Raw genomic sequence first — 23372 nt, 5'->3', positions numbered from 1 at the left:
GTAACCCCTTTAATCATCCAGAACGGTCTTAGTCAATCAGACATATTCAGTTATACAGTACTGTGAATATATGTAACCCTTTGAATTGAAAAGAATACTGCCAATGCTACAATAAAGTACGTGTCGAGCAAGAAACAAAGGAAACAGCAAGGGCTTAAGGCCGACAAGAATGTTATGCAGGCATTCTATTCGACCTTCTGGGTTTTCTGCTTCCACCACCACGTGGTCGTCGTCTCTTTCCGGTTCCCCCTTCGTAAATGATAGAAGTCCCTCGTCCTCCGTCATCGGCTCTCTCCCATCTATCATTCCCAGCATGATAATCTTCATGACGATCTGGCCCCATCGGCTCATCCAATTCCCCTCGATCTCTCTTCGAGGGAACTAAGACTCGCTCTTTCAGCGATGGCATCACGTTTTCTTCTCGACTATTCCCAACACCCCCTGATAATCGATCCAATAACGACCCACCACGACGAGGGCTCGGTCTTCGCGGCTCTAAATGATCCGGTTTGTCCATGATCATTGGTGCAGGTCGAGGAAGGGTTTCCTCACGTTGACTCGAAGAGGAAGGCGCTTCGTGCGTCAACGGTGGTGGTCTTCTGATTTTCACAGGAGGCTTAGACTGCCTCGGTACTGGAGGAGAGTCGGGGGGATCCTTGAAGAAGCTCGGGGCATGTCCGTCCCTGCTACCTGAGGAAATCAGGGGAAGCGGGGCCGGGGACCGATCACGATACCTCGGATAGGATGTCGATGGAGACGTAGACGGACCTGAGGACTGAATAGGTAAACTAGGTCCCATCCGCAAGAGCATGGGATTCATGGGTAATGGATGTTGCATCTTGTACCCATTCTGTTTGTTGTCTTGTCCGCTATCAGCAATCGCATTACGCTCCTCCCTTCCTCTGTCCCTGTCCGTATCGCGCGAAACTCGAATATCCTCCATGGAATCCTCGTTTCGTCGGATGTGTCGATCAACTCGCCTCCGGTCTCGGCCGTCATGCGGGGAGACGCGAGAGTTTTCCCGAGAAGAAGGTGGCGGAGTGGCTGCTCTCTCTTCGCGTTCGCGTGGGCGATACCGGGGAGGCGACAAAGGTGCAGGACTTTGGTTATCCCACGAACGAGACGTAGCCTCGGTTCGCTCAATCGGTGGTAGTACCTCATACCCAGACTAAAAATAACCATGAGCACAAGTAAAGGTTGAGGAGGTAAAACCTACTGTAAAAGATGGAGCGTCATACCGACCCTAACTTCGCATGAGTAATCCGCAAATCAAGCACACTTCAACCATACCTTGTGAAAACTATCTCGTCGTGTTCTGGCCGGTCGGCCAGCTCTATCAATCTCCATCCCATCTCGTTCATCGCGACGCTAAGATCACAAAGAATGAACATCGTCAAACACATTCAGTGCGAGGAAAGCGACAAACCACAGGTGACTTTGCCATGCGTGGAGGTGTCCGAGAACGAGAACGAGAATACGATCTCAGTGGTTCCTACGCATGCATACGTCACTATGAGAGAGAGATTTCATTCCGGTAAAATGACTCACGACAATATCCTCGTCCACTTGAGTCGTGTACCCTCGGTTCCTAATAGTCTTCAACGGCACAACGTTACCGCCTGTCAAGCCTCTGGGTGGAACGGAGGGCAGGACGGTATCGTACTGCGAAGAATATCTCGGTGCAGGTGCAGGAGTATCAATAGGCCCCCGTGTTCCCACAGGGATATTGTTTGTCCCAGTCACGGATACTTGTTCCCGACCACGACGGCCACGGCCCTGGTAAGTGATTGAGCAACAGTGCATAATGCATGTCAAAAGCAAAGGAAGAGTCTTACTTTACCAGCTCGTCCACGACTAGCCGGAGCAACAGGCGGTAACGGAGCCACTGGAAGATGAGGAGGTTGCACCATCAATGGACGTCTACCTTGCAGGTCGTTAGAGCTCGAGTCAACAGGATGGTGTTCCATCGCCCTGGGCCCTCTCGGAAGCTCAAGCGTCGAATCTCCCCTCCTAAGGCGATCTATTTCTCGTTCCCTTTCTCTTGGTAGGATTATTTCTCTTTCCTTCGATCGCGATCTTGACCTCGAATACGATCTTGACCTGCCTCTTGACCTATCTCGCCATAGTCGTGCTCTACCTCGAGCATGGCTGCCATCACCGTCTAGGCTTCTACTTCGTCCACGAGGTCCACTTGGAGGAAGAGGTTCCAATGTATCGAAGGCCCTGGGTGCAGATGGTGTGGTGTCAATATCCATTCGCATATTTATTGACGTTGCTGTTGGTGTAATCAGTGAAGGACCGAGCTTGGAAGAATCGCCGCGGTCCCTGTGCGAAGGAGGATCTCGGTGTATACCGTCGCTGCCAGATGTCATTTCGCGGAATCTCATACTTTGCGGGGGGAGAGGTTGGCGTTTGCGACCTGAAAAGAAAGACACGATTCGATCAGCAACTACAACATGAGAGCGGCTGAGAACCTACGGGAGGCTGGGATATCGGGAGAAGCTAGTGGCGCGGTAGGTGAAGCGGAACGTCCCCTCTCTGGTCTTGACCCGGCGTGTCGACGTTCTTCTCCAATGTCGAATTCTTTTTCTCTGTTTTCTCGGTCTGGTTCGCTGCTTCTCTCTCTTCTTGAATTTTCGGCATCTTGAGGGAGGTCATTCATTACTTCTGTTCTGAACTCGTCCGGAACCCAGTCATCCACATCTTCCGGTACTGACGCGGCACTATTAGGGGCAAATCGAGAAGGTTTGTTCCGTCTTCCCAAAGTCGATGCCGATACGGACGAGGTTAACGTTGCGGAATTTCTCGCTGCGAGTGGCGGCGGCGGTAATCCAGTAGTCGTGATCAGAATATGAGGTGGTGACTGTGACCTGTGCCCTATAAAAAGCAAACAAAAGAAAGGGGAGACAAAGAAGAATCCAAAAAAGAGGTGGCAAAACATGATGTGGATGCAACATGATTGTCGAGAAAACACAGAGGGTAGAAGAATGGGAAGGAAGAGGGATAAGCCATGATGAGCGTTTGTCCACTAACGGTAGCCGAGAGGAGGATAAGAGGAAAGAGTGGTGAGGAATATGGGGGGAGACAGCGGACAGATCGCTGCGGAGCGCATCACAGCCTCTACATCCTAGTGCAGACAGCTTACAGGGCAGTCGTCATAACTCGGGCAACGCAAACGCACGAAGACCCGGATAGAAGGCATGCGCACTGGAGGAGAGGGAGGAGAGGTAGGGTATGAGGCTGATTAACGTACTGTTAGTGGATGAGAGGCTTTGTGGTTGTCGTTGTTCCCGTGAGTCAGTGTCCCGACTTCTCGAGGCAGTAGAAGAGTAAATATTTCTCTTCCTTCCCTCACGAAAGGGTTCGTAGGAAGATGTTTCTGCATGATCGTGTTGGCGATTTCCATGCGCTTGTGACAAAAGTCCTTGAGGTGAAACTGGTCGGTGTCTTCGTGAAGATTTGGTCGCTGGTTTCTGACTGTCGGGAGTATGATCGTACCCTTGCCTGGAATGTGAGTGTATCTCGTCACTGGCAGCCCAATGACGGTCAGAATCAAGAATCTGGAGATCATCAGCACCAGATTTTCTGTGTCCATGCTCGGAGATTATGTGATCGAAATCTTGTTCCCTATCACCTAAGGCAAGTCGCGAGACACGGTCATGCTGGCGTTGTGAGGTTGGGCGTCGCGTTGCATGAGTATCCACATCCACACCTTTTGAATGGTGTGGCGAAGTGGGAGATAGAGAGCGATGCCCTCTTCGATTTCGCGCTGGACGACCGTGGTAAGAGTCGTCACTGTCCCCATCTTCGTCGTTGTGAAAACTAGAACGACGGAACCAGGTATCGCCGGCGGGGGGGCCATTATCCTTTCGAGTAGATGGCGAAACCTCGGCCTCCAAAGCTATAGATCTATGTCTAGAGCTGCCAGCTGTATCGTCAGAGGCGCCAGGTCTGTAATGCCTATCTTCAAATGATAACGCGGATCTTTCTCTATTAGTATCTGAACGTTCGAGGACCTACACAAGGCGGCACCATCAGTACCGATATCGGAACTACTGCAGGTAGAACGCACCGGCTTCACCCAAGTGGATTCGTGGGTTTGAGTATTATAGTAATACACCGCATCATTACTCCTCGAATGGCGCACCTGCCAATCAGGTGGAAGAGAAGCTTCGGCTCCTGAATTAGACTTTGTCGAAGAGGATTTAGTGTTTGAGCCTGAGGAATGGGGTCGTTGGTCACCAATGGCTCTCGAGCTAGTATTGCCGGAAGGAACCGAAGGAAGGCTGGTTTTACCTTTCGACTGTGACATAGCCGTGGCTTCGGTCAGAGAAGGATGAGAAGGTGCCAAAAACGCGAGAGTTGATGCCACAGGTTTCGGTGGAAGGCCATGAACCTTCGGAAGCGTGGATGTGGGGTGTTCACGAGTTCTTTTTGGCTTTTTCCGACTGCCTTTTGCCGCTGGCGAAGCAGTCGAGTCAGAGAAACCGTTGTTTTCTGGATCCCGACGTTGTAGTGAGGAGCGAGAATGAGGTTTGGACGAGCCGTCACCCTGCGCAGAAGTTGGTGGAGGAACCGTCGCTTGTCGCAATACACCACTTGTATCTCCTTGTCCAGAAACAGCCACAGGGAGAGTTATAAGCTCTTCTGCTGACTCCGCCACCGTATGAACTTCACTTTCGTCGCCAGAACCGGACCCTAAAGAAACACCATCGGCATCATCCTCAGCAGCGAGGACTTGTGTTTGTTGTTCATCGTCCTCTTCCCAGTCAAGAACATCGTTCTCTTCCTGCATACCTAGTGCCCGAGCCAGAAACCAAGAAAATAATAGGGGGTAATGCCAGCGAGAAGGGTAGGGAAAAGGCGCAACGTTGGGGCAAAATGAAAGCCTTGGCCAAAGCTTTCAAGCTCCGCAACAAGCTTGAAACTCCGATAGCGCTTATTACTGGGCGCCAATCTGAGCAGTGAAACGGAGCGCTCGCTCTGCTCGATATTTCCAGCTTTCTCTTGCGGTTGAGAGTGCAGCTATGGTCTTTGAATGTTCCTGACTTTTCTCGAAACCTGCCAACTTAGATGGACTCGATTTCCATTGCGTGAGTTACGACTATGGATAGTTTCGGAAACTGGCTGATATTTTCATAGTATGATTGCGGATTTTTTTCATCCTGATGTCGGAGGTGTGGAGAATCACATCTACATGCTTAGTGCAAATCTGTCCCGAAAAGGTCATAAGGTGTGTATACTGTGCTGTGAATGGTAGACTACACTCACTGTATTTTAAGGTAATTGTCATCACTCACAGCCGACCGCCAGATCGCGTTGGTATTCGTTGGCTTCTTCCTGGGGTCAAGGTCTACTATCTCCCAATTATCCCAATTGCTTCAGGCGCCACTCTTCCCAACTTCTTCACTTTCCTTCCGTATCTGCGCACTATTCTTATACGAGAGCATATCCATCTCATTCATGCTCACGCTAGCCTATCTTCCATGGGTCATGAAGGGATATTGCATTCCCACTTTTTGGGAGTACGCACCGTTTTCACCGACCATAGTCTTTTTGGCTTCGACGACGCCGCGAGCATTCTAACCAACAAGCTGTTGGTCGGAACACTCAAAAATGTTGATGCGGTGATATGTGTCTCACATACGAGGTGATTTATATGGTGTGTGTCGAGTATTTAACAACTTAACTTCATTAGCCGTGAAAACACAGTCCTACGAGGAGAGCTATTCGAGCAGTCGGATGATAATCCCCCGAGATTGATAGTGAGGAAAAACGTGTATGTGATCCCGAATGCTTTAGTCGCGGAAAGATTCCAGCCGGGACATCCGTTATCCTCGGACACTAGTAAGTTATGGTCAATTCGCTAGACCTTGGAACCTGACTGTGTCCTGCAGTTACCATTGTTGTTCTATCCCGACTCGCGTATCGAAAGGGTATCGACCTCCTTGTTGCTACAGCTCCCAGGATTTGTCAAGCTTTTCCCAACGTCAACTTCCTAATAGGCAAGTGACCTGGCTGCTGCTAGTCGAACCAGGATTATGATTGATTGCATTTTACCTTTCTCCAGGTGGCGATGGACCAAAACTCATTGAACTGCTTCAAATGCGTGAAAAACATCTTCTACAAGATCGCATCGAGTTGTTGGGACCAATTCGACATAACGATGTCCGCTCGGTAAGAAACCTGACACTCTTTGCCACAACAACCTACTTATCCTCTCAAGGTACTTATTCGAGGCTCAATCTTCATGAATACATCCTTGACCGAGTCCTTCGGGATTGCTATCTTGGAAGCAGCATGTGCAGGGTTGTATGTAGTGTCTACTCGTGTGGGAGGGGTCCCAGAAATTTTGCCACCGGATATGATCAGTTTTGCAGAGCCAGAAGAGGACGGTTCGTTAAGTCTACCATCACTCCAGCTGTCACGCCTTACTCAAGATCCATAGATGTTTTCCGAGCCATCTCAGAAGCTATTCAGATAGTTTCCAGAAATGAACACGATCCGGTTCTTGCACATGAGCGCGTCAAGACGTTCTACGATTGGGAAGAAGTCACCAGGAGGACAGAAAAGGTTTATAGCACTGTTATGAAATCACCACAACGCGATTTATGGGACCGCATCCAACGGTGAATATACGAAAGCTTTGGACATTGGTTGGCTTATGTTCCGAATGTCTTCAGTACCATGCAACTTGGACCTTTTGCCGGTCCCATATGGACCATCATCTTGATCGTGGACTGTCTGTTCTTCCTGTTTTTGGAGTGGCTGATACCCAGGGAAGACATGGACTTCGTGAGGAGTTGTTGGACGCACGACCGATTTGTTGAGGTTCTTAGCCTTCGTCCTTCCTTCTGTTCCTCTGTGCTTACGAGCTCCTAGGTAACAGTACAAATGAATCGGTAATTTATCTGACTATGGTCATGGCACGTCCAGTACTTCGTACCCTATTCATGAAAGTGACGCCATTCCCCTTTAAGTCCACATCATCCAATTGCTCTACGAACAGATCCTCTGCCACTCTCTGCAACTCCGTTGGTCTATGCCTGTCTTTGGCTTGAACTGGACAGGAACGTGTCTCAACATGAAGTTTGCGTGACCAGGGACTGGAAGTCAAATTTTGCGACTACCTATTCCCGAATCTCACTGCGTTGCCATCCCGACTCTGGAAATTCGCATCAATCACATAATTCTCCGCGGGCTCCTACCCAGTCATTCCCCTTATCGTGTCCATATCAATCAACATAAGCAGGTAGAGAGCGCGTGTCTCAGTTCAGAAAACAAGCAAAAAACTCCCCTTCGGAGACCAGATAATCATGTTCCCGCTACCCAAACCCTCAAATTGAAGGCGCAAGAGTTATGGAGCATACGAACCCTACTGTTTTTCTCCATGCATTATTCATTGTTTGACCCTTGCCGACGTTCTCTTGTTTGACGAAATGAGCGGAATAAGGTTCCAAGCTCAGTTCAACTTCGACCGCCGATCGCGCGTGCGAACGAACGTACTTCCCTCCTTGTTTCCAGTTCTCGGAATGCCATCATGACTTTGATTCAAGCTATGTATAGAAATGCGTGGAAACTGTGACACTATGCGGAAATTCCATGTCAACCACAGGTGTTCCTACGAGAATAATAGGTTTCACAAATAGGTTTCTCGCACCAATTCCTTACTACTCATCTATACCATTGGATCCCTTTGAGGTGTCCATCGTCAGTCCTGACAACATTGGTCTCATTGTTGCACCCTTCTGTACGTGTCAGATTCTCAACAGATGACATCGTAACTTCCAAGACGCGAGCAGGCCCGAATGTCGAACAATAGGGTGCTCCAGGATGGCCACCATTGTTTGAACCATCCACATTAAGATAGCTGGACGCCTTTTGTCTGCCACATTTATAACCGAACAGGTATAAAGGAAGGGTTACTTCTCCAGCCACTCTCCCGCATCCTTTCTCTCTCCTTGTATTCCATCTTCGCGAGATCTGGTATCTCAGCATCCACATTCCTTCTCAAGTATCTTCGCCTCTTTGATCTCCTTCGACTTTACAGCCTCCCCCTCAAACGCGGACCATGTTCTGTATGTTGCCTTTTCTCCTCTTAATCTTCTACGGTTCTGATGCGGATGATCAACAGCTTTCGCCAAAAAGGTCCCCGCCAACTGGCCTTCCCCACTGCACCACAAGTGCGACAACTCGAAATGTACTTATCCTAACTCACCTAAACCGGCTGCTGGGACCTACCCCTGCCGTGGCTGCACCAAAGGCACTTACAAGGTCTCTCGCTCGACAGCTTCAGCAGTCGATGCGAGCAGCCGTCAGGCCTTCCCACTATACGCGCGTCCGACCGGTCATATCAACGCATACGCTGAGCAAGCTGCTCCTCGCACTCTCCGGGACGATATCATTCAAAATGTTCCGTTGCGAACCGTCGGGGAGATCAGGACAATGAAAGCATTAGAGTCCTGGGGCGAACCTCTTTCGCGCGCTAAAGCGGTCAGGAAGAGGACTGGGTCAGGAGACTCCCGGACGACCACTGCGTCCTCCGCTTCAGGATCTGGCTACAGTGGTCGTTATGGGACTGCTTCTCGTTCGCCGCCCACGACTCATCAGTACACCCCCACTTCCTCTCAAGACTACTATTCGTCTAACCTGACCCCCTCCCGAGTAGCGGTGCCAGAACGCCCTTCAGGTCGTCCTATGCGTCAGTACCGCATTCGCAACCAATGAATGATCTATATCAATAGTCTGTCGGAACCAGAACCCAACCATTATTGTAGCGATAGTATTCATTTTGTACATGTATAATAGCTTCCTGCTAGTGCTGCTTGCGGTACCGTCATTCTTTCCTCATCATCATCATGTACAGTAGATCAAACTTCAAGGTCATTCGTTGCGATAAGTAATATTCACACACAAACTGAATTCGATGCTGAGAAACATATTTTGGGTATTCAATACAAGCAAAGGAATGCTGAGGTCGCAAATCATTCCACCTCTGCCCACGGCCTGTCGACATTGACATTATCGCCCTCTCCTTCCTCTGCCACGCCGTTCAACGTGAGCGCCTCCATCATACGCGAGAACGCATTCATGTCTTGTTGTGCAGCATCTCGGTACTTGACATCGTATCCGCCAGCCTCATCTACAGGCTCCTCAGTGTCCCAAGTCGGCTCCGGCCCACTCCAACCACCACCCGTGTGGACATAATTGAGGAACGAACGCCAGAGGGGGTCAAGCGACAACACAGAGGGATCTCCAACGATGACCAAAAGTGACTGCGCGCGAGTGACGGCGACTGTATTAAAAGACGATCAGTTACATCCAGAAGCCAAGACGTCTAAACCATCTGACCGTTGAATCGTCGAGGGTTAGCGACGAATCCCAGTGTATGGCGAAGGTCGTATTCGACGAATTCACGACTACTCCTAACTGTAGAAACGATGATCACCTTACGCTCCTGTGTAAAAGAAATGATTGAGACTGCATCGAACGGCTCAGACTCAAGAATTTACCTGTCCCTGGAACTCCTCTACGCTCCCAACCTTTACGGAGTCCGCGAAACTCCTAAAAGCGGTTCGGAGCTTTAGGACTTGAGCATGATAGGGCGCAATCACACCAATATCGTTATCGGCTGTCATGAGGCACGGAGATGGAGCGTCAGTACCGACTACCCACATCATAATTAGAGATCTGACTGACTAATCCGTATGCGCCTGTCTGACCTCAATTTCGCAACGATGGACTTGACCGCAGTCACTTCGTCAATATTGAAGAACGAAGGAGACGAGGCCTCTCGATCGTCTTTCCCAGAAATGGAATAGAACACGATCGGGAAACCGTTTGAAACAACATGCGTCGAGTTCGTGTAAAGGTTCGCAATTTTGGGGTCAGCGCATGGTTCAAGATCACCACCATAGAAGCGTTCATTCGGGAACTTCAAGATCGCGTTGTGGGAACGGTAGTTCTTGGTCAATTTGACCACCCTGTTAACGCATGTTTGATCAGCCTGAGTAGTCTAGAACCCCAAATTATGAAGTAACATACGACTTTCCGTAGCCCTGGACCTCATCATATATCTCCCGCTTCATCAACCTCTCGATGAATGAAAGTTCCAATCCCAACTTTTGGGCAACAGTAGATCGTATGATCGGACCTAACTGCTTCGGATCTCCACACAAAACAAGATTGGTATTGTTATCCGCCATATTCTTGATTGCCACCATCACCTCCGGCTCGGTAGCCTGGCCCGCTTCGTCAACGAAGATGTGACTGTAATGACCTCGAGGAATCCCGATGCCAGAAACAATAACCGAGGATATGCAAGTCGTAACAATCACGCGGAAGTGTCTCATCCGAGAGAACACTGAGGGCACCGAGAAATGACCGTCGGGATTGCGATACGTGAATGGTAAGAGCTCTAGAGGAACTTGTTCTTTGTGTCGGGATGGCGCATAAGCACGGAATAACACGTCGGCGCCGAGATCGATGAGGCGCAGTGCGATGAGGTCGGCAGCGGAATTGCTAGGAGCACAGGCGAGCACGCGTGCTCTGGGGTTCATGGCGAGAATTTGACGAATTGATTCAACCATAGTGACGGTTTTCCCTGTTCCGGGCCTTCACGAGCAATGTATGAGGGAGTAGGTCGGAGAGGAGGAAAGAATGTCACTTACGGCCCAAAGATAACGAATGGGACAGCACCAGCTGGTGAGCGAGAAATCGAAGTCACCGCCTGGAGCTGCCTCGGATTGGAGGCAATCGTGCCATTGTACACCCTCAAAGATGTACTTCGAGGAATAGCAGCGGGGTGGAGATGTTCCGGTGCTGGGAATAAGACTCGGTCCTGAGAGAACGCTGAATCCAGCGCCTGATGTTGACGACGAACTGGGTATCGGTTCAATTTAAACCTCACCAAGAAACGATCATTGGGGTTCTGAACGAAAGAAGAATGGAACCTCAATCCAACCTCTTCTTTTCGAACAAAATGAACGAAACCGCCGAACCAATGTCCCTCGCGACTGCCATTACGCTGAACCAGAATCGTGTCGCCTGCGAAGAATACATGGATCAGACACAAACTTAACCAGAAAAAAGTTTTCGAGTACGCACCAACCAACACGCTAGGTCGTTTCTCGGCCAAGCCTGGGACCTCAAGACTAAACATAGAACACTTAGCATTACAGGAAGTGGTGGGGTAGAAAGTGAGCTCACTAATGATACTGGTTGTGCCTTGAAAGTTTCGCTTGATGGATATCGTAATGTTCGAGGTCGCGCCTGTAAGAAATCAAGTAAGTTTGGGAGCTGGCATAGAACGAAAGTAAAAACGAACTCCATTTGGGACTCCTCCGTCCAAAGAAGAGTCTTGAAGTGCTTTGAATAGGTTTCGCTGGCGAAGACTCGGGGAAGAAAGAGCGTTTGGAGCCGCTCGACAATTTCTTTCGGAGAACCAGTGGCCAGTATCTTCGCCAAGTTCTGAGAAATTGGTGCTTTTGGTAACGTGTTGACATATGGTATAGATTTGAGAGTGGGAGCTGGCTCTCCTTCCACAACCTGTAGCTCAGGCTGGCGAGCTACTCTCTTCCGGGGCTGGTACGGTGCCTTGGGCCGAAGAAGCTCGTGGTCTGCCTTATTCCCGACAATCACAAGTAGCGTCCGGGTGATCAAGAAGCGTGTTCGTAGGCGTACATCCTCAAAAACAAGCTCAAGGCGATCTTCATATCGACCAAAATACCGCGTTGACATGGTGATATTGAAAGGCAGACTCGGGGAGGAGGTGTAAGGAACGGACACTGCAGCTTGGCTTTGTCCGAAACCAGAAACAGTAAATCTACAAAAGAAAAGAAGAGAAACGTGAGGAGTACTCCCAGATCTAGCGGCCAAAAACACTCACGGGGAATAGGTGCGCTTTCCTTGGGAAGACGCTAACTGGAACTGGACCAGATTTATCCGGGAGGAAGGATCGTTTCTTGCAATCGTCGCCCGCATTGTGATTCCATTACCGGTAGCGGACGGATCGATAATACCGAAATCAAAATCTCCTTTCACCGAGACCCCATTTTTGTCCTTCTCTGCCTCTTCTATAACCGACCTGAAGGTCAAGAATTGAGCTCGCATCTTGTGTCGGTGTGAGTCTCGGTGACGAGCCAGGAACCGGTTGAGGATGTGGATCTGGCAAACGACGCAGAATTCGTGGTTCGGGACCTCCTCGGGAACTTCAGGCTCAATGGTCGGCGCGAGGCCTTGAATACGAGCCTTTGTGGTATGCTTGCCACCACGAATATGTGAAGTCCATGATGCCATACCTTGAACGTATATCTGACATATTGCGCAGTAGAGCACTGTCGACATCGCTTCTGCAAGACCTTGCACTTTGTTTTGATGTTTCTTTGACTTCAAGTGTGCTCGATACTCGTTTGGGATCTTGAAGACGAGCTGGCAAGCATCGCAGTTGGGGACATTATGCTCGTGTCGACAAGTTGGATCCGAACATGCGCCGTTAGCAAGAACTTGTGGGCATGGACCTCTCTGGACCATTTTGGAGAAGATGGAAGTATGAGTATGATAGAAGATGGGATTCGGGAAGGGAAGGTTGCGTCTTTATAAATGACTGGGAGGCCTTTAACCAGGAAGGCCTCGTGCTTGCACCTTTGTTTAGCCTTTGTCCTTTCTTCCTTTACCGTTTATAGTTCAAAGTCAAGAAAGGGTTCCGCCAATTCAAATCAAAAAGACTAGCCGAGCCACCCACATTACGTTGAATTCAAACATGAATGTTTCTTCACGATAATCGATGCCCGTAGCTGCCTTCTTTGACTGTGCCGCAGCCTGATTCACATACTAACTTGCGGCATTGTGAGCGAAAGCGCTGAGCTTGGTACTAGATGTTAAACACGACGAACACGTACGATGTTCCCTTTGACGGTCTTCAAAGAATCCAATCGATACACGTTGATGTATGTGTTTGTTTCCATGTTTGCAATTGATATTGGGTTGTTGAACGATCGGCTCAACCCCCATGCGGGATGCTAGTTCTGACTCTACTCGCTCCTTTCGGAGGCGGAACACCTGCGCATGCGCTGCGGTTCTGATCGATGGAAGGATTCGAGGGCTTGAACCAGCATTCTGATCCTGTCGGAGAGTTTGAATGACACCCAATCACACGTGTTCTTGCCGCCGGTAGGTCCAAGCTAGCTTCGGCAAAAACGCGTTCGACGTTTATTCCTCCCGCAGGCTTCCTCAGAGCACCTCTTGATAGATGGTGAAAATGGCGGTGGAATGGGCCCAGCTTCCTCGTCGTTATCCTTATTCTGATTTACGCTCTTCGCCTTGTTTTTCTGTTTGAGAGTTTCTGGGACAGCTGGAGTGGGCGGTAATGATGCTCTCAGAGATCTGAAGACGTCTGGTTGATGTTAAGACATTCGCAGCTCGAATAAACTCATGAAATCCACCATCTGGGACGGTTATCTGCTAGAGCCGACGTTCAACCTGAACGCCGACAGTGGGGAGGAGCTTGACGCGTATATTCTCGCCAACTCTGGATTCTCACTTCGGTTTCCATGTCTCCGAAGGGGGCAAGCTGGGTGTTGGTAGATCCCAAAAGGGTCTCCGAGCTGAGGGCTGTCGATGGTGAGTTGTGCATCCCTACTCTGGCTATTTTGGGGATCTGACCTTTGATTAGCCTTTCGTAACCTGCGGCATACACGCAAGCACCTACTTACTATATGGTTGCTGACTGGGTGCAATATTTACAATACTAGCCTCTAGGTGCTTCAGTTGAGGCTGTCAACCTGGAGCTCCAAAGAACCACCCGATCGACTTTTCCTGTACCATTTACTTCGTTCTGTGTGATACTTTACTCGACATCGACAGTTACTCCTTCCCATGTCTACAAGCTCCGACGAAGAGCGACCATTTACTTACGTTAAACTCGAGCGGAATTACCACTAGTTTCCAAGAACATATCCCGTGATTCGTCGTACTTGATACCGACATCCTCCTCGATTTTGTCGATGCCCACCAACATTTCATTCTCACCACTGCCTCGAATCCATCGTCTGCACATCAACCTCGTTCAAGCTGACAGTGCGTTACCTCGACTCAGGCACAAACGCCCAGTCTTGATCTATTAGAGCTGGTCTCAATTGATCCTACTCGCACATCGCACCTTTATCAGAGTTATATTGTCGGACCCACTACACCACCAATTTCTCGGGATATAGGTGCGATGGTCAGCGCGCGACATTATGTTAATGTTTTTGATGTACATCAGCCTGACATCCTAACAACCTCAAATGGACGCGTCGGCGTACGTATTCCTCCTCTGCCGTTGGGATGTCCTTTTGACATTTTTTTAATCTCCCATTGAGGTCGTTATCTCGACAGAACCCCCTCATTACCATATCCTTCTACTAGAATCTCAGCCTTCTATTGATGTTCTTCCCCACTGTCCTTCCAACATATCCCTCGAGCCTTTGGTAACGCACTCAGCATCTCAGTGACAGAGCTGGCTCTGACTTTTCTTGTCCGAGTCGGACTATTCATGAAGTCGGGGCTTGAAAAGTAGAACAAGCGAAAATACTTAAGAATGGTTACAAAGCATGGGCGCAGGTATTTCCTCTTCTGATTTTATCCTTCCCTCCATCTACTAATTTCCTCTTCGAATTCCGCTGCTGATGTCGCCCTCAGACGACGACGACAATTTTCTTCAAAGTCCTCTCACAACCACCATTGGTCTGCCGCTAGTCGAAGAAGACCAACCACAACAGCAGGTGGCTGACCTTGAGTGGTCAATTCGATATGGCCGCCAACCAGAATGCAGCTGCACTCAGTGTTCTGGTTGAAGCACTGACGGACATATCTACTAACTTGCAGCCAGTATTGCCGCACTTCACTGTTAATCCCTTTGCCATACTAGCATCGCGAATTTATTGATGGAGGAGCTGATACCGACGACGGAAAGGCTCCAGCAACATTTTGGAACGACATTGACGAGAGGTTGAAAAAGATTCGTGAAGAAAAGATCCTCTCCGTATCTCTCGGTGCGTGGTCACAGACTCTCGTTCCGTCTCGTCAACTCATTTGTGTTTTATCAGGGCTATGGCACGATACCTCGAGTGCGACCGCTCTCAATTTTCCAGCGTGACGAAAGAAGCTTTTGCAGCCCTTCCCACTACCACCGCTGCTGTTGATTAGATCCATGCTCGCCCAATACCATATCTTGCACAACTGCCACCTATCGTTACTCATAAATACCTCTAACCTTTCTCAGCTATGTACACATACCATATTCCTTCAACCCCAGTACATAGTCAGTCACAGCGCAGCCTCGGACTGCGCTCGTTATCATCGTTCATTATTTATGATCCACGGACCACTATATTTTACAACTTGATGTCTAATATTCAGGATGAATAGAGTCGATTCAGCTTCACATGATAGTGTTTCTATGAGGTGCTTTTCATGTCTATTGAAGAGGTTGGTCACAGTCAGCATGTATGTTTTATGTTGATACCATAGCCAAGTAGGATAAATCATTTGGTCATTCAACCTAGTCTAGACAGAAATGCTATCTCGAAAGGGTATCTAAAGACAATCACAGACACATTGGGAACATATGAGTGTGAGGCCAGCATAAGGAAAGAAAAATACCGGGATCACAGTTAAAGGTGCCACAAGTAGTAGTAAATGGATGAATGAAGGATGTCGCTGGGACATTCCTCGTGGGATATCGTGAGGATGTCTGGGCAGGGGATCTTTTTCTGACTTATTCCGAGCAATCATTCCGACATCCCCAGTATGTCCGTCAAGACTTCAAGGCAGGAGCTCGTAACATCAGCTCGCGGACATCCTTTTGATATCCCGCACGAACCGTGGTGTAGATGCAAGGGTCGCTTCCAAACCACTGGCCGTCCTCTCCTGCGTATATTATACTCTGCCCGGGCTGCAGCCTATGTCACTTCTTCGTGTAACACTTCCCATCTGCCACATGTATCCATAGTAAAGTCCGTTCTGGAGAGGTTCTGTATGAACTTGGTATGGATGTCTTTCTCACCGCTCGATTCCAAGTTGAGATTTGATCCGAGGGTGGCAGAACTACTTCTTGATCCTTGTGGGGAATGAATATTTGAATTCTTGTTATTCAGTACACTACACAGTACTCTACAGCAATTGAAGACATCGGAAGGTAAATATTTAAAATCATTGTTTATCGGCGATGATACCACCAGTCTAAATCCTTCAAGAATTCCTGGCCATCTTTCTGTGTAATGGTATTCCTCGACCAGAGAGCAGTGTACTCCGTCTTCACCATCCACCCGACCCAATAGCGCCGCTGTGGTGGTTGTACAACGTTATGAACAAGGTATAACGACTAAAGAACCCAGGAAACTCACGAATTCGTCGGGAGTATATTTCAGCCCAGGCTTAGAATCTTGATATTGGGGGACAATCAGTTGGAAATCATCTCCCCGGATGTATCGACTACCGTCCCAGCGCATTTTAACGGCGATACCCCTGCCTCATTGTGAGTATTGCTCCTCAAGCCCTATAGAGGGTCGACGTACCAATCCAGAAGTCTCGCCCGTACAGGTTTGTCCCCATCGAAATCGTAAACTACATTCTTGAAATGTGCATCGCTGTGGTGTGTCCATGAGTACGGATTCAGTACGACTTGAGAGAACTGACCAATGCTCGACACCATATGTCTTGACGACGTGCTCAACTGCATCCACGGTGAGGTGCATGCACGCCTTGACAAACTCTTGGAACTTGACGCCGAACGGATGTTTCTTGTATAGATGGTGCTTCCAGATATGGGTCCCCTCAATCTTTTTCATTTTGAACCATCCGGAGAAGTCTTCTGGTTTCGGATCCTTGAGTTCCTTTATCATTTCGAGGTTACGGAGTTCCAAGGCGATCATGAGAAGATACTTGTCTTGTTGATTGTTGCCTGGGTCAAAGGGGCGACCACTCTTGACGACAGCATAGATTTCGAGTAGACGACGTCGTTGCTCTGTAGTCCAGTTTTTCAACACCTTGATCACTGCGTCTGAATCGCCTGCCGCGTCATAGACTTTGGAAAATAACCCTTCGCCGAGAAGTTTGCCCAATTTCGGTTGACCATCTGTTCGAGCAATTAATAAGACAGCCGGTTTTGGGGGCAGTTGAGGTCGTACAATACGGTGTATCAGGCCCCTTGCCGCCACCACCACCACCGCCACCCCCGTGGCCATACTTCTCGAGCGCACGATTGTATATGTCCCAAGTTACTCCAGTGCGATGGCTAACGATCTCGACACGGACGCCTATACGGACGGTCAGGTTCGCAGTCGGGCTGGTAGGCAAGCTATGCCAACCCACCTAGTTCGCGGTTGACCTTGAGGCTCTCCTCGTGACAGTCGAAAAAGACCTAGATAAATGTTTCAGAGGACAGCTCAGAAGAGGAGTCCTAGCGAGGACGCACGATTTCCTCTCCTTGAGCAGACGCCCAATCCTTGACGTTATTGAATATGCTTATGAAGTCGCCTGTGAGGTTCTTAATGCACCTGACTGTCTCTGGTGATCCATACGAGTGTACCTACCATTTCCTGTCTCGTTATAGTCCACGGCACTATTGATTGTCCTGTCCTTGTGGTTCTCGTCCGGGTATTCGAAGAGATAGAGTGCTCGGTCACACCTTTGAGATTTTTAGATTGACTTCAGTCTTATAAAGCAAAGCTAATTTACGCACATTGCTCGGGGCGAGTCCTTAGAGACGAAACCAAGGGGAATACGCCTCTTTTTGATATCGTGAATGATCTTGGGCATGTCTTGAAAGAGGCGTATCTCGAGGGAGTAGTTGCTGAAGGAGATGATTCGTCACCTCGAAGATTGGATGATGGACGTTGAACCCTCTCACCTAACATCGCGAATTAGTTGCTTGTCTGAGACGTCCCGCTCAAGGTTGTCTTCGAGTTTCTTGCTAGCTGAGTGACCTTTGCCCCACTTTGCCGGGTCGAGCTTGCCACTCCATACAGTCCAGCTTCAAGAAGAGAATCGTCAATGATGGTAGCTTCATAGAAAGTTGGACAGAACGCACTTGACTTCAAATACGATGGCTTTGATGGTCATAACGTCCAGTAGTGTTTCCTTTGAGTTCCGCAGCAATCAGGATGGGTCCAAAAAGGCTGATGGGATGACTGGGGTATCTGGCTTTTTATCTTCCTGAAGTACATGTTGCTGTTCTTATTCGATTCAGCCAACAGAAGGAAGTCAAAGTTCAAGTTGCCGGAATCGGTATTTAAACTCCGCCAAGTTCAAATTGTGTAATTCAAACTTCGCCAGGTCGGGAACTTTAAAAATTGCAAAGCCCTCCGGCCTCAAGGAAACCTCGTTCCTGTGAATCAATGCCATTTTGACATGGTATATGCTCACAAGTCATCACAAGTACCACTATCGATTGACATGATGCATTATCACCCTCAGCCCCGTTGTCGTCGCGCTCAGCGTGGAAGGAAGTTCAAGCTAGAAGGTGTACGGAGGAGTTTGTGCTCCGTGAGTGACCGATTCCTTTCATTTACCAGACATTCGCGTCCGAGACTGGCCCGTTAAGTTGATATATGCTCATAACTTCGAATCAATAGATCTCACTGCTCGACCTGCGGTCAGAACAAGGTCAGAAGATGCAGGGTCAGCCGCTCAATAGACCTCGTAACGCGGATACGAACCTTCTACGTCCAAGGAACACATCTCAATAGGGTGCGACAATTCCACTCGTCCACTTTGACATGAATGTCGGCTTGGAGTTTGGACTGTACCAGAAGGTCGTCGCGTAGCCACAGAGTGCGTTTCTTCTACCGTCCTTTCCCATATGCGTAATACATCACTGACTTAATCTGAAAGTTCGTGTATCTTTTCAGGAGTGCCAGATTTTTCTCCGATTGGATCAAGGAAACTGCTTTTGGTCCCCAAGCGAAGACGACTGTCTGCGAAATCTTACCGGCAGCAGTGGTGCCACGGCCATTACATGTACAGTAATCCCTCGTCGAGTTGATGGAACTATTACAATTTCTTTGAACAATTCGGGTACGTCCATAAATGCCATTACTAGTATGAAACTGCTAAAATCTTCTCCATCACGCGTATCTCCATCTACCAAGAGTGTCAGCGTCAACTAAAAGTCGAGACTTGCCAGGCGTGTAGTAGGAGCGGGCCTCTCGCCTAGCCTTGGCAACATAGACAAGATTCTCGCCCCGGGATTGGCGTTCTGCCTTGCTGTACTCTTCCATTTCGAGACGACGTCGTCACCGACGGAGTGGTGTTCACCGAAGACGCCTGTCTCCTTCAACTCGATGAGGTAGTTGGCCATGCGATTCCATTCTACGGCCCCTTCTGGATCGTCCCAGTTCTCGAATCCGAATTCTGGGTCCTTCGGAAGCTTTTCAGCAGGCTGTTGAGAGAAAACTCAGCGAGAGTGCAGTAAAGCGATGAGCGGGCCGCACGGGCACAAAACCCTAGGATACATGTCAGTGACCTTGCTGTTGGTGGAGAGATTCACAATAAAGGGAAATGTGGCTATTCGGGAGGCAATTCCGAAGGTGTTTCGCGAGGGTAGTTTTCCCTGATAATGTGGCCCCGCTTCATCGATCTTACGTATCGACAAGACAAGAAGTATGGATTCGAGAAAACAAGGTTTACCCAAGGCCAATCATAATAACGCATGTTGTCAGAGATTGTGTGCTCATCTTCAGGGAGGTTGAGCTGCAACTTGGGGGCTTCACGGCTCAGTCGAAAAACTCGAATATCGACCACCGCCTTATCTAGTATGGTACCTTTCGGATGACCTTGAAGGACCGTTCTTTGTTTGTCCAACAAACAGAAGGAACCTTTTCGGATATCCCACGCCCTGTCCTGCCAATCTCGTTTCCCCTCAGTCCTGGATGCATACTACGGAATCTTCTCAATGAAGACCCCGCTTTTGTCTCGCTTCCTCAAAGCGAGCACGGTCATGTGGTGGAGCGAACAAGACTGTCAATTTGGAAGTACCAGTATCTCGGTGCATATGAAGCAAGTATGAAGTTTGAACTGGTTTCATTTGACTACAACTGGAGAAACTCCTTCACACTCGTGGCCAACACTCCGGCCTTTTCAATTTTCAAAGCCGTCGTAATGGCGAATATATGTTGATCATCGGCGTCTTGAATGCAGGCCCCTTCCAATTCTTGTCGATAAAAACCTTTAGATTGAATCCGTTATGGACATTGAATGGAACGCGTCAAAGCCAGTTCTTGGGGCCGATCAAGACCTTCCTTTTGACAGATCTAAACCGACTCACACGGACGTCGACATGTCACGAGCATGAATCGGGCTTTTGAAGGTAGCGGGCCATGCATGGTGCACCAGACTCGCACACCAGTTTGGATTAAAGGACCTTCGGATTGAACTTATTCGTGCTACTCTCCCCATCTCTGAGGAAATTTGGCCTACATCTTTTTGCCTTTATAATTCCATGTACCCAAAACTTGTCGCTCTTGATACAGAGTACGTCCGCTTTCCAGAGCACGCTGCAGCTTACTCACCGTCACATCCAGCTGGACCCTCTTTTGGGGATGGCTCAAGGTCAACGAATGGGGTAAGGGTCCCGGCGCGTATGTCCCTGCAGAAGACAACATCGAGAAGAGGAACTACTGGGAAATTCAAGATCGAACGTATGTTTTCGTATACTCTTTCGTTAGTCTGCTTTTCATCGATATCGCCTCCAGAAATCATAACAGGGCCTGCGGCATGTATGCTGATGTGCCGAAGATAATACAGGATATCTTGAAGAACGGGGCAAAACTGGCCATTGTATCTCGGAATACGAGCAAAGGCATGTGGGTGGTTTGAGTTTGCAAATTTACTTTACTCCATTGTGCTTACATTGGATCAGGTGTGACAGGGCCCTTTGGCACTGGACTATCCAGGATCAACATGGGAAAGACAAGCGAGTCATCGAGCTCGTCAATTTCAACGAAGTGTACGATGGTAAGTCGTTTCCATGAGTTGACTTAATGGCAATACTTAAGCCAGCGCGTGCAGCCGATAAAACGACTCACTTCCGTAAGATCAAGGGCTGGACAAACTTTGACTACTCTGACATGGTGGGTCTTACCGTAGCTTTGAGGCGGAGATCCACCAGCTGATTTTCTCGGCCCCAGATCCTCTACGACGATGAGGCGATCAACAACACCGTTGAGATGATGCTCGGTATGCTTTTCTCATTCTTACTGTTGCACATTCGACTGACGCCTGTCACTGTAGGCGTGACTTTTCAGGTTTCGCGAGATCAAAAGGGTCTGACCTGGGACAACTATCAGGAGGGACTGGATATATGGCGACGAACCAAAGCTATCCACAGCCTATGGCATGGAACAGCCTTGAACAGTTACCCCAAGAGAAAGCTCATCGGATTTTCGGGGATGGACATGGGAACTATCCAACAACTTGAAGCTGGAGGGAGACGAACCGATAGGAAAGAAGCTGCGAGATGGGGCTTTGCCATGTACGTGGCGGACGACCCTCGGGTGTAAGATTTCAGTTCCCTGTGTCGCCTTTCTTTTTTCTAAGTTTGACCAGGGCAATCTGGTTCAACCAGTGGATCAAAACTTACTTCCCTGGGGTTGCAACCACAGTTTGTGCTATCTACGCTCGAGATGGGGATATATGGGATCGAATGAACAAGGTACGAGGATTCAAGCCACACCAAGAAACATTCACTGAAGAACGCCTAGATTTGGGTGCCTGACAGTCGCAACGATCTCAAGCAAAACAGGGCGTCAGATTTTGCGCTCGGCTGGAGCGAGGAGGATCGAAATCGGCAGGTAGCGCAGTGGGGAGTGAAGAAGCCCTACGTCCTCTTCTCGCGACATCCGAACATGGGCGGGACCTTTCCCGTGGCCGGGCGGTTTAACGAACTTGTGATATATCCACAGGTTCAGGAGAACCTGATCTTGACCGTTCGCATTTCAGACAATGAACTGAGGTCTGCGACCAATGTTTATTACCAAGGGAAGATTCGTGAGTGGAACATAACGATTCCTCAAGAAACCCGAAACGACTTTGCGAGATTCCGTGAAAATATCGGCTGAAGTGACCTCGTACGTACCTACAATACAAAATGGTCGTGATGTACTATAGGCTAGTACAGTATCTACATATTCTCCTCTTCAATGTCAACTCAAATAACCTACTTCAGTTGATGCCCGGCAACATACCGGCAACTCAAGTTCAAGCCGGGCGGCGTTCACCTTTTTTTTTTTTGTTTCTTTAGTTTTACGTGTAACAAGTAGACTAGTACTAAGACGCACGGGCGCACTCGACGCCAGTGTTCCTCCGGTTTATGTTGTTTGATGCCTCTGAGGGCGTTGACGGTTTTGTGTGTAGCTTGTTTGTGGAGATTTTTGTCGTAGGTTTCATGGTTGTGTGCCTTTCGATTTTTGGCCACCCTTCGTCTCTTTGCACCGAGGTGCTGCAGGAGGGGGGCATATACACTGGACGGTCCTATCCGGGATGTACCAAAAACGGGTCTCATTTTGGCCGACACTCCGATCCTAGTGTACCTAAAATGACCCAAATTGAGTACCACCTACGATCCCTAATGTGCGTAAATGGGCTCGTCGGTAGCCAAGTCCGATCCGTATGTACCAAAAATCGGGGTTGTCCTGGGTACCGGATTTATATGCCCTTGGGTTTGTTTTCAACCTGAGTGCTACCTTTCACTTTCTCACCGCAACGTCCACCACGCGACCACGCACCAGGATCTGTTCTGTGCGAGGGCTCGGACGCCTCGCAAGAGTAACATACCTTACAAGTTGGGCTCTGAAGACAGAGAGGGCTAGTCAGATTAGCTCCTCCAATTGTTCTTAGTGTTTGTTTCGATTCTTCTACAATATAGTACCCTTAAAATAATCAGTACGGTAGATACGAGGTTGTATCGGTTATGTACACAAAATGGACCAAAATTCACCTACCCAATCCAAATGTACCAAATACCTGCCCAAATTGACCCAAAAGTATGTACCAAAAATGGTCCAAAATGGGGGTCAACGGATCGGACATACTACCCAATGTGCCCCCCTCCTGGTGCTGCGGCGTTCACCTTCCTGGCTTATGTAAAGTCTTGACTGCTCTTGTTCCCACGAGTATTCTGTTTTCTTCAGTTCACCACCGCTCTCGAGTTCGAATATGTCGTCCTTAGTACTTGTTCTCAGTAGCCTAGGGCTGTCCCCGTTACCGTTGACATCCCGTCAAGGAAATTTCAGAAATCCAGTGTAAGTAAATATAAGGCTACCGTCGCCAGGCCTGCAAAAACGGATATGAACGGTATTCAATTTGCTGGTGAATAGTAAACCACTTTCCCGTAG

General features: G+C 48.8%; 8 protein-coding genes across 8 annotated transcripts; 4 read left to right on the top strand and 4 right to left on the bottom strand.

Moving 5' to 3' along the window:
• Positions 1-61: 61 nt before the first annotated feature.
• On the bottom strand, positions 62-4871 carry E1B28_005037 (uncharacterized protein). The gene is made up of 9 exons (XM_043149577.1): positions 4073-4871; positions 3254-4016; positions 2479-2877; positions 1836-2419; positions 1549-1776; positions 1427-1492; positions 1291-1368; positions 1217-1243; positions 62-1168 (listed from the first exon to the last, which is right to left on the bottom strand). Exons 1-9 carry the CDS (start codon positions 4793-4795, stop codon positions 173-175), a joined length of 3864 nt encoding a protein of 1287 aa, XP_043014183.1. The 5' UTR covers positions 4796-4871; the 3' UTR covers positions 62-172.
• A 202-nt stretch (positions 4872-5073) lies between these two features.
• E1B28_005036 (uncharacterized protein) lies at positions 5074-6906 on the top strand (the record flags this gene model as incomplete). Its single annotated transcript, XM_043149576.1, has 10 exons — positions 5074-5093; positions 5143-5233; positions 5283-5650; positions 5699-5847; positions 5898-6005; positions 6071-6177; positions 6227-6395; positions 6449-6629; positions 6684-6831; positions 6883-6906. 10 exons carry the CDS (start codon positions 5074-5076, stop codon positions 6904-6906), a joined length of 1365 nt encoding a protein of 454 aa, XP_043014182.1.
• Positions 6907-8071: 1165 nt separating this feature from the next.
• E1B28_005035 (uncharacterized protein) lies at positions 8072-8727 on the top strand (the record flags this gene model as incomplete). The annotated part of the gene is made up of 2 exons (XM_043149575.1): positions 8072-8078; positions 8135-8727. The coding sequence occupies 2 exons, from the start codon at positions 8072-8074 to the stop codon at positions 8725-8727; spliced, it is 600 nt and encodes a 199-aa protein (XP_043014181.1).
• A 197-nt stretch (positions 8728-8924) lies between these two features.
• E1B28_005034 (uncharacterized protein) lies at positions 8925-12924 on the bottom strand. Its single transcript, XM_043149574.1, has 11 exons — positions 12900-12924; positions 11888-12831; positions 11327-11824; positions 11209-11271; positions 11107-11153; positions 10671-11046; positions 10045-10614; positions 9700-9983; positions 9513-9631; positions 9352-9457; positions 8925-9295 (listed from the first exon to the last, which is right to left on the bottom strand). The coding sequence occupies exons 2-11, from the start codon at positions 12529-12531 to the stop codon at positions 8985-8987; spliced, it is 3018 nt and encodes a 1005-aa protein (XP_043014180.1). The 5' UTR covers positions 12532-12831; positions 12900-12924; the 3' UTR covers positions 8925-8984.
• Positions 12925-16102: 3178 nt separating this feature from the next.
• On the bottom strand, positions 16103-18249 carry E1B28_005033 (uncharacterized protein). The gene is made up of 11 exons (XM_043149573.1): positions 18071-18249; positions 17891-18013; positions 17723-17833; positions 17574-17668; positions 17456-17517; positions 17353-17401; positions 17169-17297; positions 16678-17116; positions 16557-16628; positions 16386-16506; positions 16103-16324 (listed from the first exon to the last, which is right to left on the bottom strand). Exons 1-11 carry the CDS (start codon positions 18100-18102, stop codon positions 16199-16201), a joined length of 1359 nt encoding a protein of 452 aa, XP_043014179.1. The 5' UTR covers positions 18103-18249; the 3' UTR covers positions 16103-16198.
• An 895-nt stretch (positions 18250-19144) lies between these two features.
• Positions 19145-19495, bottom strand: E1B28_005032 (uncharacterized protein; the record flags this gene model as incomplete). Its single annotated transcript, XM_043149572.1, has 2 exons — positions 19145-19420; positions 19484-19495. 2 exons carry the CDS (start codon positions 19493-19495, stop codon positions 19145-19147), a joined length of 288 nt encoding a protein of 95 aa, XP_043014178.1.
• A 314-nt stretch (positions 19496-19809) lies between these two features.
• E1B28_005031 (uncharacterized protein) lies at positions 19810-20157 on the top strand (the record flags this gene model as incomplete). The annotated part of the gene is made up of 1 exon (XM_043149571.1): positions 19810-20157. The coding sequence occupies one exon, from the start codon at positions 19810-19812 to the stop codon at positions 20155-20157; it is 348 nt and encodes a 115-aa protein (XP_043014177.1).
• Positions 20158-20479: 322 nt separating this feature from the next.
• Positions 20480-22097, top strand: E1B28_005030 (uncharacterized protein; the record flags this gene model as incomplete). Its single annotated transcript, XM_043149570.1, has 9 exons — positions 20480-20511; positions 20562-20678; positions 20733-20843; positions 20900-20994; positions 21049-21110; positions 21168-21216; positions 21271-21535; positions 21586-21691; positions 21741-22097. The coding sequence occupies 9 exons, from the start codon at positions 20480-20482 to the stop codon at positions 22095-22097; spliced, it is 1194 nt and encodes a 397-aa protein (XP_043014176.1).
• Between the last annotated feature and the right edge of the window lie 1275 nt (positions 22098-23372).

This window comes from Marasmius oreades, chromosome 2 (assembly GCF_018924745.1).
Source record: "Marasmius oreades isolate 03SP1 chromosome 2, whole genome shotgun sequence".
NCBI classification, from domain to species: Eukaryota; Fungi; Basidiomycota; class Agaricomycetes; order Agaricales; family Marasmiaceae; genus Marasmius; species Marasmius oreades.
The sequence above is the reverse complement of the archived record's forward strand: the minus strand, read 5'-3'. Positions and strand labels throughout refer to the sequence as shown.